The 17,495-nt window shown below is 30.9% G+C and overlaps 1 protein-coding gene across 3 annotated transcripts in view; it reads right to left on the bottom strand.

The window, feature by feature from the left end:
• LOC129960938 (serine proteinase stubble-like) overlaps positions 1-17,495 on the bottom strand; it is an 82,442-nt gene that overhangs the window by 4,331 nt on the left and 60,616 nt on the right. For all 3 annotated transcript variants that reach the window (XM_056074689.1, XM_056074690.1, XM_056074688.1), the window contains exons 4-6: positions 6,503-6,579; positions 3,112-3,212; positions 999-1,267 (exon numbers count right to left, since the gene is read on the bottom strand). In XM_056074689.1, coding sequence (XP_055930664.1) covers positions 999-1,267; positions 3,112-3,212; positions 6,503-6,579 — 447 coding nt within the window. The remainder of the gene's footprint in view (positions 1-998; positions 1,268-3,111; positions 3,213-6,502; positions 6,580-17,495) is intronic.

The following is a 17,495-nucleotide window of genomic DNA, read 5'->3' as shown; positions in this document are numbered from 1 at the left end:
GTAAATACTAAAACATCAAAAGCTCTTGATTTGCCCTTTAATTTATGAAATAAGGGGTGGTAAATATACTTACCAGAGATCGTTCAGGGAAAACTGAAAGTGGTAAGTAAGCATACTTACCACTGAGCGTTAAGGGTAAAAATATTATCGAATGTTTATTGGTAAGCAATTACCACTCAACTTTAGGAAATTTAATACAACTTTATGCGGTTTTTTAAGTAAGAAATCATGGAATTCAAATTCATTAAAGCTTGAGGCTCATTTTTTATTTATTAGGCTGGCTGGGATTGCTACAGTGCATAAAAATAAAACAGTTGCAGTCTGATGTAATTTTATTAGTAACATCTTAGCCACGTTTCGCTTTAAGAAATAAACTAAAATATCATAAACTACAGTATTCAAATAATCAATATCTCAAAAATGAAATCAAAATATGCATAAAATTCTTAACGGTAAGATTACAAATTTTAAGAAATTCCAACTGCATCGACAATTTTTGTTCGTTTTTAAAAATGAATGCTGAATTTAAATCAAATAAATTTAATAACAAATAATAATAATTAAATATAAGAAAATCTTAAACATAATGAAAACACAACACAATGATGTTTCATGTCTGAAAACGTTTTCAGGAGTCAAAATTTAATGGCAATCAGATTAAAGTACAGCAACGCTTAAAATTCGAACAAACAAAAATTCATTTTTATATATTAGTTTTATTACCAACTTTCTTTTATATCTTTAAAGTTGAAAACTTAGCAATATAGGCATGACTAACAAGAAGAGAACTAGCATAAATAAAAATAAAAATATTAATATCTTTGCAGCTTCTACTAAAAGATATCATGTATTTTTAAATTGTTCCCACGGTTTGGTGATTTAAAATCAGCAAGAACAATAGGTTAGGCCCACTAAAATGAATTCTGTGATATCGAAAAGAAAGAAATTTCAAATCTATCATATTATCTAGCGACATTGTTTTTTGTATGCACTCTTACCATATCGAGTCCGTCCCCATCCAGTTACTGTAGCTCTTTGGCCTGAAAAGTCTTCTCCATATTGAGGTAAGCAAACTGGAATGAGATGTCTTCGAAATCTAACAGGTCGTTGCAACTGCAGAAGCGCTATGTCATGTTGATAATTCGAAGGGTTGTATCCAGGATTCACGACCTTTCTCCGCACTGCCATTTCTTCGTGCGGATATTTCTCTGTTGTCTGTTTGATATCATGCTCTCCTAGCCTCACTCTCAAGTTAGAAGTCTGAGTTCTGAGCAAAGTAATAAACCAATTTTAAAATTAAACTTACGATGTCTGTTAATTTTGAATAAAAATAAAAAAGCATGTATAGAGGGTATATCTGAGCATGATTGATGTTATTCTTTCTATCGTATTTATATATTTTCAGGTGAAAACAGTGCGTTAGAGTATTGATAATGCATTGTAAATATAAAATAACATTGCATGTGATAAATTTAGTATAATACATTGTAAATGTATGTAATTAAATGTTGCATGTAATGAATAAAGTATAATACATTGTAAATGTATGTAATAAGCGTGTATGTAATAAATGTAGCTTGTAATAAATGAATGTAATGTATGTTGCATGTAATAATTATAGTATAATACATTGTAAATGTAAAGTAACATCGCATGAAATAATGTTGCATTTAAATGTAATCATCATTATTAAAATTTACAAAGAATCTAAAAAACTAAAAAAAAAAGCATGCAGATGGCAAAAAATTAACTTTTCCTGAAGCATATTTCTTATAATAGCATGTGAATCAAAATTAATAAACAGTGACTTTTGAAAATATTAAAAGAATATTTATGTTTTCAAATTCTCTATAACAAATATATTTGTATTTAAAAAGAAGTGCTTTAAATGCTTTCATCATATAAATATACAAAGTTTAACACAATATGAAATTGGGATAAGGCATAAAAAGATAAAAATTAGCTTTATATGCATATGAATTATCATACTTATGAAAATAAGCAGCAAACAATTTTTATGCATGCATAAAAGCCAAAACTTCAGCCATCGCAGAGGTCTTACCAGAATTAATTATTATAACGGCATAAATGTACCAGCTGGATAAGATGGAAAATTGACGTACAAAAAATTGAAATAAAATAAACTATAAGAAGAAAAATAAACATACGAATTATTATTAAAAATATCCAGTATTTCAAAAAGGCAGGATTTAGTGTGTATGTATAAGATCATAGCTTCAATGAATTTAAAGCTAGAGAAGCAATTGCTTTTAAGCCAATTATGGGGGAAAATTAATCAAATATTTTCTATTTTAAATTTAAAAGTAGGACATTGGTTATTAATAAACCAGTAAAATTGGCTTACATCTCTTCTCAACATAGGAACTATAAGCACAAATTATATACATAAAAATAGATTTTTAAACATTTTAAAAATTAAATTGCTTAGCAATGAAACAAATGATACCATGGTAAGTTAACGTTTTGAACTACAAGATATAGTAAAAATTATTTATATGTTATTATCAATTTCTTAAATGAAGGAAAGGCGTCTGAGTTCTAAAATTTTGACAAATAAAATTATTTTTTATATGCTACAAATTTTGCTAAATGAATTAGATAAAAAAATTCATAAATAATCTTAAAGCATTTATTTCAACTCAGTTTTTAACTTTAATATCGTTATTGCATTGATATTATTATTATTAGCAATAAAGGTAAAAAATTTATTTGGATGATTGCTATAAAATTTTGATAGTGAAAAATAAAAATATGCCAATATACATATTAATACATATATGATAAAAAATCCTTTTAAAAATAACAAGGAAGATTTTGAGAAAATTTGCATGATGGAAATTGGTTCAAAAAAGAATTTTTCATAAAATGAAAATTCATTTCAAGTTAGTTTTGCAAATTTATAAGCACTGATGCAGATTTATTCAAATACACTGATGCACATATATAAGCACTGATGCAGATGAATTTACAAGCACTGATGCAGATATGTATGTATTGCAGATAAATTTATAAGCATTGATGCAGGTATATTATTGCATAATTAATGCAATAATATTTTTTTAAAATTAAAATAAAACCGGGTAAACTGACCTTGCAACACAATGCGCTGCTGTCACAACCCATTGCCGATTAATAAGAGCTCCACCACATGAAATTTTTCTGTACAAAAATGACTGCTTCACAATAGCTGCCTATAAAAGAAAATGGATTTCTCACATCAATAGTAATATAACTACTATTTATGATTTATATTTTTATTTCATAGGCTTTCATAGGCTTTTATTTCATAGGCTTTATTTTTTTTTACTAAATTTAGTTTTTATTTCATTAACATTTTTCTTCTTATTTTTCAACAGTATTTGTTTAAAGCAATATAAATTTGTGAAAAGAACAAGAAAATAATTAATTTTAAAATAAATTAGAAATTTATAGTATTCATAAAAATATAATAAAATTGTAACTTATTAATTAAAATTTCTTTGCTTTAAAATTTGTTAAATTCACAATCAAAATGTGTTATGTTAATCATTAAATAATTTATTTAAAATCTTTTTGAAAAAAAAATATATATTTATATAGATGGTATGTATCTCTGCCTAAAACTAAAAAAAATATAGAAGAAATACGAAAAGAAAAAAAAAGTATCACAAATTTTACATTTTAATGCCAGTGGGAGTAGTCTGTCCGAAACTTTCTCACATATTCTCTAATAAAGGTGTTATCCCTTTATCCTAGAATAAAATTTTGGACCTTGGTTAAGATTACGAATGCCACTCATGCTCAGATTTTTATTTTCCCACATGACAGTTGTGTGCTTCGTAGTATAATAAAGAAAACCTGTATTTTTTTTATTAATAACATGTCATTGGTGAGCGATCTTCGGTGATTATTCGCTGATATGCGGTTAATACACAAGTGCCAGAAAATAGAATCTGTATTTTTGACGCCTTTCTTTGGAAGGGAGCGGCGACTGAAACCAAAATTTAACATAAGGTAATTGTAGTCAACAGTAGTCACAAAATCGCATGCCATATTTCATTTATTTAAGTCACTGCGTTTTTGAATTATCGCATTTATATGCACGCGAAAATGCAGACCCACAGACGGGTCAACCCCTTGTCGGATTTAGTTTATTCTTCGATACGTATCTATATTTTAGATGCTAAATGTGTGTACCAAATTTTATCTATCTAGCTCTTTCGATTTTAGTTATTGTGTTCACTTATACTCGGACAGCCGAACAAAAAGCCTTCCACTGAATGGATTTCGTGCAAATTTGATAGAAATCTACAATTTTGGTACAAAGTCTATATGCCATATTTCATTCGTCTAGCTCAAAGTGTTTTATGTGTTATCGCATTCACAGACAGACAGACGTGAAGGTTCTGAGATTCATCAAAATTTCGAGTTCAAAATTTTTGATGATTACAATATTTTCTCTTTGTAAAACCTCATGAACAATAAAATAAAAAAGAGGACTCAAGTATATTCATAAATGTTTAGAAATTTTCGATGGAATTTATTTCAACAAATTAAATGGGTCTTTCATCACAAAATATGCTCTCCTGCTATATAAATGCAACACATAAAGAACAGACAGAGGTTCATTTTTATATCCTGTCACATCCATCTCTGATCTAATCTGCTATTAATGGCATTAGTGAAATGCATATGGAATTAGAAGTTTTTTTACAGAAGGGACAGATGTAACAGAAAATTTTTTCCTCTATCGACGGGATGATGGCATATTACTGTCGCGTTAGGATTTCATTTCCCCTTTTACCTAAACTTTTCTTACAAGAGTAACCTCTTCATTTTTTGTTGTATCACCGCTTTTGTGATGACTAGACCTGCTGCAACGATAACCCGTGATGTCAAATGTGTAAATTCTTCAAATGACTTGAAAAGAAACGAAAAGAAAATGTCCCACCTCAAAGTCAAATTTTCTATTTTAAAAGGATGGATATCATATTTTGCATGAATGTAAAATTTGAATAATTCGTGTTTATTTCATGTAATAAAATGTTGGTGAATTCAGCTTCTAAAGCCGGGTATCCAAACTTGATTGCCATTTCAGAAACCTCAGCGAATTGGTGTTGTGTGGAATGGAAGGTTGGATATCCAGCCCGCGCTAATTTCCATTAATCTATCGTCATCGAGTCAATTGTAATGGACGCAGGGATGAAGGGAGAGGCTTGGAATGAATAGAGAGGGGTTTGCGGTATGGTCTATCAAGGTGTTCACAGAGGGAATTGGAGTGAAGATGGGGTAGAGTGATGGTGAGTGACCGATCTAAATGGGTGAACTAAAAAATGAAATGACGAAAATGATATTACTGCATTAACCTGTTGTTAAGTGATCGTGAATGATCGGCTGAATAGGCAGTATCTGAGGATTCCATTACAATCGGTATATTTTCTTCTTATCTTAAAGAAATGAAATGATGAGTTATAGAGGGTGATTCAAAACTTATCATTCAAATTTCGTGGGGAGGAAGGGAATATCCCAGGAAATCGAATTCACATAGGAAAGTATGTCAAACTTCATCTGCATGGACAAAATGTACAAGTGAAGTGAACACAAGGAAACAGTAAAGTTAAGTGGTAACGAATGTGACCTTTATTCCAACAAGGTGTAGTGCATTCGTTACCATTAGATGCTTTACAGTAGGTCCTCAAAATTGCGACCATTTACACGAACACGGGATTCACAGGGCTGTTGCATCGACCACTGAACATTTTCAAAAACGTCTGGCATATCTGCCGAGATAGGTGGAATCAACATTTCGGTGCTCCAAACAATAGCACAATTGTTACGCATGATTACTAGAACCGAACATTTGGAGCTCAATGGATCGGCAGAGGTGGAGCAATCACATGACCACCCAGGTCACCTGATTTATCTCCCATGGATTTCTTTTTGTGATGGACATGAAAGACCATGTGTACAAGACCCCCGTCGGCAGTGAAATGGACCTTGTTGTATGAATAGTGACCGCCGCAGTTATTGTCTGTGATATGCAAGGCTATTTTGAAAATGTTCGGCGGTCAGTGCAACGACACTGTGAATCCTGTGTTTGTATAAATGGTCGCAATTTTGAGCACCTATTGTATTTTACCTTGTTGGAATAAAAGTCGCATTCGTTACCACTTAACTGTACTGTTTCCTTGTGTTCACTTCACTTGCCCATTTTGTCCATGCAGATGACGTTTACGGACATAATTGACTATGTTAAATCGATTTACTGACGTATTCCCTATCTCCTCACGAAATTTGAACGATACATTTTGAATCACCCATTATATTTATGTGAATGTCTAAAAATTTTCTGGAATTAACCTTTCCAAGACGTTTACTTCCTAACTATTTAACAGAACATCATCCAAGGAAAGGATATCAGTTTCCAAAATGCTGAGTAATAACTGAGAATTTGCTTCACTGTAAGATATACGCATAATCAAAACGTAATAGTGATACTTACTTGCCAAGGTTGTTCCCCGAAATTTGCATTTTCTCCGCCTACTATTTTACTGTCTCTCATATGGCTTCTTCCACATTCTGAAAAAAATAATACAATAAACTAAGTTACATATGAAATCTCGAAAGATAAATGATGAATTTACCAACATAACTTTATTTATTTAGCATTAAACGCCGAATTAGACTCAACAGTGTTTAAAATGTAACGGTCAACCTTTTCTAGCTCACTTTAAAAGTCTTCATTTAAGTGTGCCAAAGGATTTTGTTCGTAAGAGAAATATTTTTTTTTCAATTGTTTTTCTTCTTTTCAAATTTATCCTTCTTAATGCATTTGTATGTTTTGTAATTAACATCATTGTTTCTTGCATGGACATGTATATTTGAATTGCATTCAAAATATGGAAAAACGATCATCGCGAAATCGATGCAATCACATCGAATCCTTCTTATAGTTCTCAGTATTCGAATTCCCTAATCAGAATGTCCATAAATACAGTTCACAGACACATTCCACTGACGCTTACAGCAGTACTTCGGTGCATGACGGAAAAGGTAATGAGATTAACATTCGGATCCTTTGCGATTCAAGATCGCAGGACTGTTTACTTCCGGAATTTTTAATTCGGAAACACTTTATTTTTAACTATGTTGTAAACCCTCGAATACCAGTTTCTGGATTCGCTATCTCAAAACTCAGAAAAACATTGGGGAATCTTAAATTGTACATTGTGATGTAAAATAAAATTTGCAGGCCTACATTTTGAAGATGTTAACAGCACCGCAATCTTTTCTTACTGTTAATCGAAGGATTTTCAATTGTTAAAAAGATTGTAATTAATCAATTCTTGTTTTATATTACCATCAGACTGACTTGATATTAGAAGCAAATAATTTCTATCCTATTTCCAGAATAAGTGTTCAGAACTAAGAGTATAAACCCTTAGTTACTGTGACAACGGGGTGGTTAATAACTCACTAACTATTTTTAATGATATTGCTTTTGAGAATAAAAAAAAACTTTCTGGTAACTAAAATTGATATAAAATCGAAATTTTAACAACCTAATTGCTGAAAAATATTCAATAAATAATTAAATTCTGTGATATAACGCAGAATTATACGAATTATTCATTTGAAAATTCCTTTTTTTAAGAATGGCAACTTAATGAATCAATCAGCAGAGTTCAAATTATAGTTTGATTGAAGGTCGTTTCAAATGAAACAATTATTTGAACACTAATGGTTGATTCATTGTTAAGTTGCCGTTCTTTAAAAAAAAAAAAAAGGGAATTTTCAAATGAATAATTCATATAATTTTGCTTTATATCGTTTGAAATCTATGGAAAAAAATTCCATACAGATTTTGAATTAGCAAATCAGCATAAAGATCTTATGCGTGAGTACCTTGATTCTAATTACACGAAATCATCAAGCAATCGATTTAAGAGAAATTCCCGATGTTCCCGACAAATATTTTCTTAGCAGCCATATGATTTTAAAAGATCCAAATACAGCTAAAAATCGTGTTGTATTTGATGAATACCGGAGAACTGATGGATCTAAATCTGTTAGCTGAATTTTTGCTGTAGGTTTAAAACTCTGAGGGAATATAGTCGACACAATGCTCGAATTTAGAATACGATACGAAATGGCTCTTTCATGGTCGACATTACTAAAATATGAGGGCAGAGTTTAGTGTGCCAGTTGATCAAACTTAGCAGCGAATATTGTGGATATGTAAGAATTCTGAGCCTCTTAAAAAAAATTGAAACTAGCACCGTTACTTACTGACTTTCATGCTCACCCTTTCTATTTACTCCGTGTATAAAACAAACAGCTATAAACTCTGAAAAGGATTATCCAGTTGCCGAAAAGTCAATCACGGATTGCTTCTGTGCAGATGATTTATTGCACCTTACAGAAACGCTGGAAGATGCAGTAGAGGTATGTAAACAAGTTTCTCTCTTTTTTTTAACCCCTTAACTGCAGTGCCCGAAATTTATTCGTACATCGAAAATATTATATTGTTAAATTTATAATCTGAAGTTAAGTCTTCCATAAAAGTTATGATTCGAAAAAAAATGACAAATAATCCAAAAAACATTTCAAGTATTTTATGGATTCTTATTTGAATCAATGGGACAACGAATTTAAAAAATAGAAGGTGGGGGGGGATATCAGATAGCAGAGAAAGCAACACAGGTAATGGTTTAATCAACAGATGACTCATTGCAAATTTTTGGGATTCAAAAATTGGTTTCTTTCTTCAATCCTCATTTGTATATTGATAATCCTTTCACAAAGCGAAAGTATAATCTCTGTGGAATCGCCAATGTTGAGCTTCGCATTTTATTTCCGTTTCAAGGATAAGACTTGTAATTCGGTCTATGTGTGGTTCTCAGCATTATTTTCTGCTGCAACCTAATCTTCGACTTTATTAGATATCCTAATGACTAACCTTTGTGATATCTAAATAGAATTCGGTTTTAAACAGCAGCGAAAGAGAACATGCACTCTAGTAAAGAACTTTTATTAAAGTCTAAGAAGAAAGTATGGAGACATTTTAGATATAATACATGACATGAGACTCGGAAATTAAGGACATTAACATGAATTTAGAAGCAGATCGTTTCATTAATATAATCAGAAGGGTTCAAAATATGTTTCTAAGATATTACTTAACAAAAAGTTAAAGAAAATATTTTTGTAATAGGAAATTCAGCAGCATGAATCAAAAAAATATATTCCGAAGTTTTTGGAGGATTCGGTTATTAAAGTTACTGAAAAATAAAACGGCGTTGAAGTGTTCGGTTATTTTGATTTCGTAATGGAAAGAAAGAAAAAAAATCCGAGTTATGATGATATGCAAAGAAAATATATTTATAAACCGAATATTTTTTTTATTCATTGTCTAGAAGGATTAGAAATGGGAATAACAAGATAATCATGGTCGAATTTAAGATTTAAAAATCTTAATGTCTGATACGATTAAGATGTACTTGAAAGTTAATTTCACAATCATCTGATTAATGAGGAGCATGCCATCTTCACATACATTGTTTTGACATTTTATTTAAAATACAACGATGTTTTTGCATGTATCCATCACCTCCTTACTCTTCTCGGAGACAACTCAAGTTGACAGAATGCAAAAAAACTACAAATGATCACAACAGCGGTGACAGATATTAAAGTTTTCGCATATTGGCTTTGTATAAAAAATTACAAATAAAATAACTTTAGATTTAATTATAGAATTTCATTACACAGAATGTTAATTACTGCTGTTTAAACCTGAATTCTGTTTGGATATCATAAAGGTTAGTCTCTAATAAAATCGAATGATTAGGTTGCAGCAGATAACAATCTTGGGAACCATACATAATAGAACCAATTACAAGCCTTATATATGTCGAACCATCACAAAGAGGAATGACCAGTTAATTTGTTGATACTGCCATTCTTGTAATTCCAGGTGAGCCGAAAGACATGCTTACATATAAGTCAACTTCGCATCATTTTGCTCGAGGTATCCATCTTCCTGGAAGTCTTCTATATGTTCGTCTATTAATTGCATTAGAATCATTTCCAGGAGTTTTAAACTAGTATAATGGTACACTGGAAATTTTTTTCAGCACTCTCAATTTGAATTCTCACTGATTACAGATTAAGTTTGAGGCATTAAACGCGAAACTTTCTTTTTTTTTGTACGCTATATATCATGGTAATCAGATGATTGTCACTTTTGAAAGAAATTGCATAGAAAAAGGTACGCCTCTGATAAGTTACTTGTAGAGATTTCTGATAATAAATGGCGTTAAAAATGAAATTGTTTTATCGGTTTAAAAAAATTTTCTTTTATAGGATTAAACGGATTTTAAGTAAGTTTATGTAAATTTATAAGCAATTTTGTTAAGCTTCAGCCGTTAATAGGATTTAAATTCATATATTTATTTACATGTTAAATACTATGTGGATAGATTTTCATTTATTCGAAATTTATACCAATATTTTATGTGTCGATAAATTATATAAAAAACAACGCGATCCACTGCTTAATAATTTTAAATTGCGTATAATTGTTTTACTGTCATCTCTTAATGCAGTTGAAAACACTTTGACAGATTTGTACCTAGTACACATATGCTGTCAAAATTAATGTAACATTCATTATTTTAAAAATGTGTGGCTGTCTTTTTTTCATTGACAGTTGGCTTGTATCAAAGCAAGCTTTTGTGAAGCGTATAGTATTTTTATGTTTAGTTTTTAATAAAATTCATAGTTACCTTCTCTTTTTAAATAACAACGTAGAAATTCGCTTTTGGCAATGAGAAACTGGTAAGACCCCTTTGCGATAAGAGAGTCTCATTATGGGAGATTATTGCGTAATTTCAAAATACTACGAAAATATTTTGAAAAGGTTTCTAAATAATGCTTCCGTGACGCTTTTTCTGGCTGAAAAATTTCTTTCTATTAGATCTTAGTTAAAGGCAAACTTTTAAAATGTTCTAGGGCCGTGGTGGTCTGGGAGTAAGGTCTCGGAACCGGAGTGTTTTAGGCTCGCGACCCGATTCCACAGAAGAACCGTCGTGTAAGCGGGTCTGGTGCACGTTAAATCCTTCGGGGACAAACGCCCTCCCGCTGGTGTGATATGGAAGTTTGGAAAGGGTGATGGTGCCAGTTCAGGTGTCGTCTTCCTCATCTGACTGTGGTTCAAAATTACGAGATCCGTTCCAAAATAGACCTAGTGTTGCTTTAAAACAGGACCTTAATATAACTAAATTTAAAAATTTAATTCGTTGTAAATTTAAAATTTAGAGCGAATTATGCAGAATGCAATTTAATATAGTCTCCCCTCCCCAATTTATCAGACTTAAGCATGCGAGAAGAGCTCTTTAAATGTAAAGTATTTTCTTATAATAAGTTTTTCAAATCAAATAATCCCTTGGAATTTAATTAAAATTCATAAACTATTTTTTATGAAACTTTGACAAAAGTTAATAGCTAACCAAGAAAAAGTATATTGAAATTTTTAAATTGGAAAACAACACTAAAGAATACATAGGTTCACATTATTTTCTGTATTGTAGGAACACATTTTAGATGCGCTTGGTGAATAAAAAATAAAAAGCTAAATAAAAATTGGCATTTAAGATTCATCAAATTTTAGTTACAATTCTTATTTTTTACTCCTGCACATGATTATTAATATAATTATTTTAATTTCCAAGTTTTATAGGATGTCGATTCATACTTCAACTTGTTTTATTTTCTCTCATTCCAATAATGTGATCGAGAAGTTCAGCTCTGAAGACAAATTTAATATTTTTACGTATATTTTCATAGTGTCTTTTAAAATGCATTTCAAACAACGCAATGTTTGGAGTGCAGCATATAATTTCTTTTATTCTTAACTAAATGCAACCATTTTATCGAATCGAGGAAAGGCTTTTATATGAAGAATAAGTACACAATATTTTTTGCCAACGGATCTAAAATCCTTCGAGCTTTTGCGCATGCGTTAGGATGAGTTTAATTCGAGAAAATAGGGGTGAGAGGAACGTTGAAAGGAGGAGGTGTTTACATTTAGCAATAAAGTTAATTCCGGAAATCCGCATATCATTTCGCGTCTTGCCCCTTAATGAGATAGAATCGTCGAAAAGTGATCGTCTCTGGGTACTGAAACAAACAGTAAGTATAAAAATATTTACGTTAAATCAGAATTTGTTGAACTGCTTTGGCGCGCATTGGAAGAGAAAAATTTAAATTGTACATGAAAGAGAATGAGAGAAGTTATGAATAACACAGCAAAAAAATTTAACTCCTCTCAAATTTGAAATACGTTAGGGTTTGTTCTAGCTTTCCATAATTTTCGCGCTTATTACATTAAAAAATACCCTATTTCCTAATAAAGAAAATATTACAGCTTAGAAATTATAAGATCAAGATTATTTTCAATTTTTATCTCAAATATGCATGAATTAGAATTATTTCTTAAACATGAAATTATGCTTTAATTTGCTAAAATAATATTTTGTTCATTTGATTTCACGTAATGCCGTATTACCTCGAGAATCGGTTTCTTTTTTAATATTCCTGTATTTTTTAACCCCCCCTCTTTTGCATTTCTGATCTAAATTGACGATTGTGGCAATCTCTTTCAATCTATATGAAACCTTATCCGTATAATCTATGATCAATTCTTTTCATTAGTTCTCTCTAGATGCATTTTATTTGCCTATATTTAGTTCACTTAGATTTCTTTTTAAATTTGAATTCTTTCCTGTCAATATATCCTTAGCCTCGTTTTTACTCAATAATCCATTTTAAATATGCTCCTTCAATTGGGAATATCGACGTTTCATGCAAAAATATACAATTTCCGCCTTTAAGAAAACAGCCTTTTGCCATTTAATTCTGATTAAAATTTGGTTTGATTAGTTTCGTAAATTAAAATGGCTTTTATAATAAAGAGAAAGCTTGGGTCGATTCAAATCTATGTAATAATACCGAAATCCAGTAAGAAAATAAACTAAATTGATTTCAGTTAATTTTATTTCTGGGTATCAGTGAAAGATGATTGTTGATTTCTGTAAAATTTTTAAATTGAGATAGTTTAATCAGTTATTTTTAAATAGCAATATTAAAGCATCCCAGTTGTAAAACTGTGGTTTTGTGAAAAAGAAATTTTATCATGCAACAAGTTGAGTTAAATTTTCCATTTACGTGCTTTTAAGTATTTTTGGAGATAATAATAGTTAATTGTTTTTCAAGGACGGGATTAATTTAGAAACTGATTAGCTAGTATATTGCAGATCTTTTTATGATAAATTATTTATGAAAGGACAACATATTCGAAGGCTTTCTGGAATTTAAATTTTTTCTATAATTAAGTTTTTGCAACTAATTTAGTGATTGCTATGCGTTTCACGCGTATTGATTGTATAAACGCATTCTATTTATTGAGATAAGTTTTCCATTTTGTTTCATTTAGTCTCCATAAAATTTTTTTTCTTACAAATTAGTAGACTTCTAGTTTAGAAAAGCCAGTAGCAATGGTGTAAGAATACAAAATCCCGCCTGTAATCTTTAGGTTATTTTTTTTTAATCTTAGAAGTTGATTGGCTCTAGTTGCTCGTCATGTTCTAAGAAACCTTCAAATTTTGACTTATCATCTCTTTCATTTGTAATTGAATACGGCAATTAATTACAGCCTTCGAGGGAATTCTTCTGACTCTTTATCATGTTGTTATCTATGAAAACCTCAATTTAATGGGAGATCTTTTTGTTTGTCTGGAACTGAAATGCTGTCAAGCAGGCCCTTCAGGATAGCGTCCGGAGAGCTTTGCCAGAGTCTTTTGCCCTCTTCAAAGATATCAACTAATAATAAGTTGATCTTTTCAGAGAAATAAGTAGCTGTTAAAATTGGTAACAACTTAATGTAAAGAATAGAGAATAGGTTAAAGAACTTTCGCTGATGACCTTGGATGGAAGGAATTTTTGAGGGCACCAATAAAATTTTTACATAGAAATTATAGGTTGCAAAAAAAAAGTTTCCAATGATGGCTCGGTGCAAAAGAGAATAGGATATGTGTCACAAAAAATGAAATAACAGAAAAATGTGTTAATCATTTCATTGTGAATGAATTAAACATTTTTTCAGCATTTTAAATGCTATATTTTTTTTTCTTAAATAATGAATTTTCATATTCCAGATGATTTTGTACGATCTATGAATGCAAACAACATAAAATGTCTGCATCATTTCTCACATTTGGTGAAGGGACTGTCTATAAGTTTATAGACAATCATGATTACAATATGATTTTATAGACACGGATATAGAAGCAAAAAAGGGACTCTTTAAAAATACAAACTCATGTAATTTACGCAATGATAGCATAATGAGTTTTTAAAGGTTGTTCCAAATTAACAATATTTAATTTGTCCCCATATTCAAAAATTAGTTTCAAAAGCTTATTAACGATTATTGGATTTGAGCATCGATTTCATCAACCGTTTGCCCAGTTTGTAGGTTTCCTGCATTTTAAATAGGACTGTTCATAAAACATCCTCAGATTTTTGTTTTTCAGAATTTGAAGTATATTAAAGAAATCAATTCATGGTATGTAAATGCTCCTCTTATATAAATTTTGTTTTACATCATATGGCGAAATGGACATGCGTTTGCCATCTAAAGTCTTACTCTATGTTAGGACATTATTTTAGATGGGTAGCTTTTTTGAGTTATAACATTAATGATAATAATAACACGCTCAGTTTTTTCGTTGCTTTAATCCGAATGATAAAAGTGCCAAAACGTTTTCCAAAATTCCGTTACATACATGTATGTAATAAATTCAAATTATTACAGTTTTTTAAATTTAATCTTTTTAATCACTTAAATTCAAACTTAAGAACCACTTTAACTTCTGAGTTGCTTCAGTTTTTCAAGCCTCTCGAAATGTAAGAATTCTAAATTATAAAGTTCACCTAATTACTTTAAAAAAAAGATACTCATCAGGTAAATCAGCTCAATTTCAAAAGATAGTACTACTGTCATTTAGTTCAAATAAACGTTGTTTATCAACTCAATTTTTAATTGCATAACAGCTATTAGAATCGTAATTCGAAGGATATTCATATATGAATATAAATGCATGATGCAAATAGCTATTTAAACGTACTTAATAATTAATAATTACTTATAATTAATAATTATAAGTATACTTATAACATTATTTAATTATTAACTTAAACTTAATAAGCACATTTCATATTTTTTTCAATATTTTGTGATTGAAACATCTATAAAATGTGGAATGATAGATAAATGTGCAATGACAGATTAATTTTCACACATTATGTATTCCATTTAGATAGCTTTTCTTGCAAATTCATAGTCCTAGTCATCTGACCAAACTAAGCGGTGGCCTGGTGGTCGGAACCGTAGAGCTTCAGGTTCAAGCCCCGATTTTACCGAAGAGCTGTCATGTAAACGGGTCTGGTGCACGTTAAATCTGTAGGGGCCAAACTCCTGCCGTTGGAGTGGCGTGGAAGTTTGGAGTGGGGGTGTCAGCTCAAGTGTCGTCCTCGTCATCTGACCGCGATTCAAAATTACGATGTCCGACCAAAATAGCGCTCGTGTTGCTTTGAATGAGACGTTAATATAACTAAACTGACCACAATTGAGTGCAGAAAAAAAAATTGGATTTGTATTCGTCTATGACCATGATACCTCTGTCTTCCCCCAGAAACAAATATAAATAAGAGTGATTATGAAATTTATGTTTATTTATACCAAAATTGTAATTTTATATTAAATTTTGGATGGAATCTTTCTTTGGGAAGTCTCTAACTATCCGTATGTATATGAACACGGTAATTCAGAAAAGAAATGGATGCCCATGGTTTTATTTACCGATAGGCTAATCTTTGTCAAATTTTGAACCAAATACGCTTAGGTTGACTGTATTTTAATTTGTGTGCACGCGAAAAATGCAACAAGCTAGAAAAATAAACTTCATATATGATCTTGGCATCAAAATTTCGGATTTGGTAAACGTAGGTTAGAGGACAGAATAACATATATATATCATAATATATGATAGAAAAACTCTCCAGTTGGCTTTGAAACACCCGAAAAGGATTTATTTAACTTATACATAAATCTGAAAATATTGGTTTTATAAAAAATTAATTATTTGAAAGTCATATTGTAAAATATTCAAGTATAAATTCAAAATTGTAGTTAATCGAAATAGAACTGACCTGGGAAAATTGAAAAAGATCCCTTTATAGCTTTGCTTTAATAATAAAAAAATTCTCACCTACGATTACGAATGTTTCAAAATAATATTTCAGCTAGTTGTCACCAGGAGAAAATAAGAAATATATGTTAAATTCTAATTTTACCTACCATGGCATGAAACAGAGCACTTGCCCTTGGAATTATTCAACCTAGTTTCGTTCTTGAAATCTAACCACAAAAATGATGCGTTTTAAAAAGATAAATCAAGGGAAATTTATTCGCTCTCCTCTAATACATGTACTCACCTTCTTTCTTCAGACTTTTAGAAATAAGAAAACAATACAATAATTAACTTTTTAAGTTTTTATAACAGAAGCTCACAAAAAGCAAAGGATGTGATCCCAAGTCAATACCAATTTTTACAATTTCCGTGCATCTCTAGAATGATAAACTCGGGTTTGATTTCAAAATGATACTTTTCTAATCGACGAATAACTTTCTGTTAAATAACTTAGAACTAATAACTTTTCCAATGAAGAATTTAGGATACTGAATTTTTTAAGTAGGAGAAATTTGAAAAAGTTACAGATTTTTTGGTTTCTTATCGATTAGGCAGAAAAGCTATACATTTTGGTCCAAACTCGTTTCATGTTTTTAAAAATGAGAGAAACAAGATTATCATAAAATATTCGCCTTTCTGTATGAAACCACCGTGTATTTTGAATCGCTATTTATATTTATTAAAATCAAATATTTTTACAACGAAATTGATCAAAATTTGCTTCGTTACTGGGCAAACTGTGAGGAATAATTAAGACGGCTTTTCCATTGCTCAAGGCCAGAGGATTAAACAACTTGAAATTCGGTCTCATTTAGCTACCATCGTTTAGGTGGCTAGAAAACCAAATGGCAAATTATTGCACCATAATAAAGTTTGTATTTCCCCTTTTCTAGTGAGGTTGTTCCCAGATGATGGGGGTAACTTCATCTGAACTCTCGGAACCGGAGGATTTCAGGTTCGAGACTCGATTCCACCGAAGAACCGTCGTGTAAGCGGGTCTGATGCACGTTAAATTCGTCGGACCAAACGCTTTCCCACTAGTGTGGTGTGGAAGTTTGGAGAGGGGGTGGAAGCTCAGGTGTCACTCTTGTCATATGGACGCCGTTCCAAATTACGAGGCCAGTCCCGAAATAGCCCTGGCGTTTCTTTAAAACGGGACGTTAATGTAACTAAATTAAACCC

Source organism: Argiope bruennichi, chromosome X2 (assembly GCF_947563725.1).
Source record: "Argiope bruennichi chromosome X2, qqArgBrue1.1, whole genome shotgun sequence".
Classification (NCBI taxonomy): domain Eukaryota; kingdom Metazoa; phylum Arthropoda; class Arachnida; order Araneae; family Araneidae; genus Argiope; species Argiope bruennichi.
Note: the sequence above shows the minus strand (reverse complement) of the source record. Positions and strands in the feature narration are given on the sequence as shown.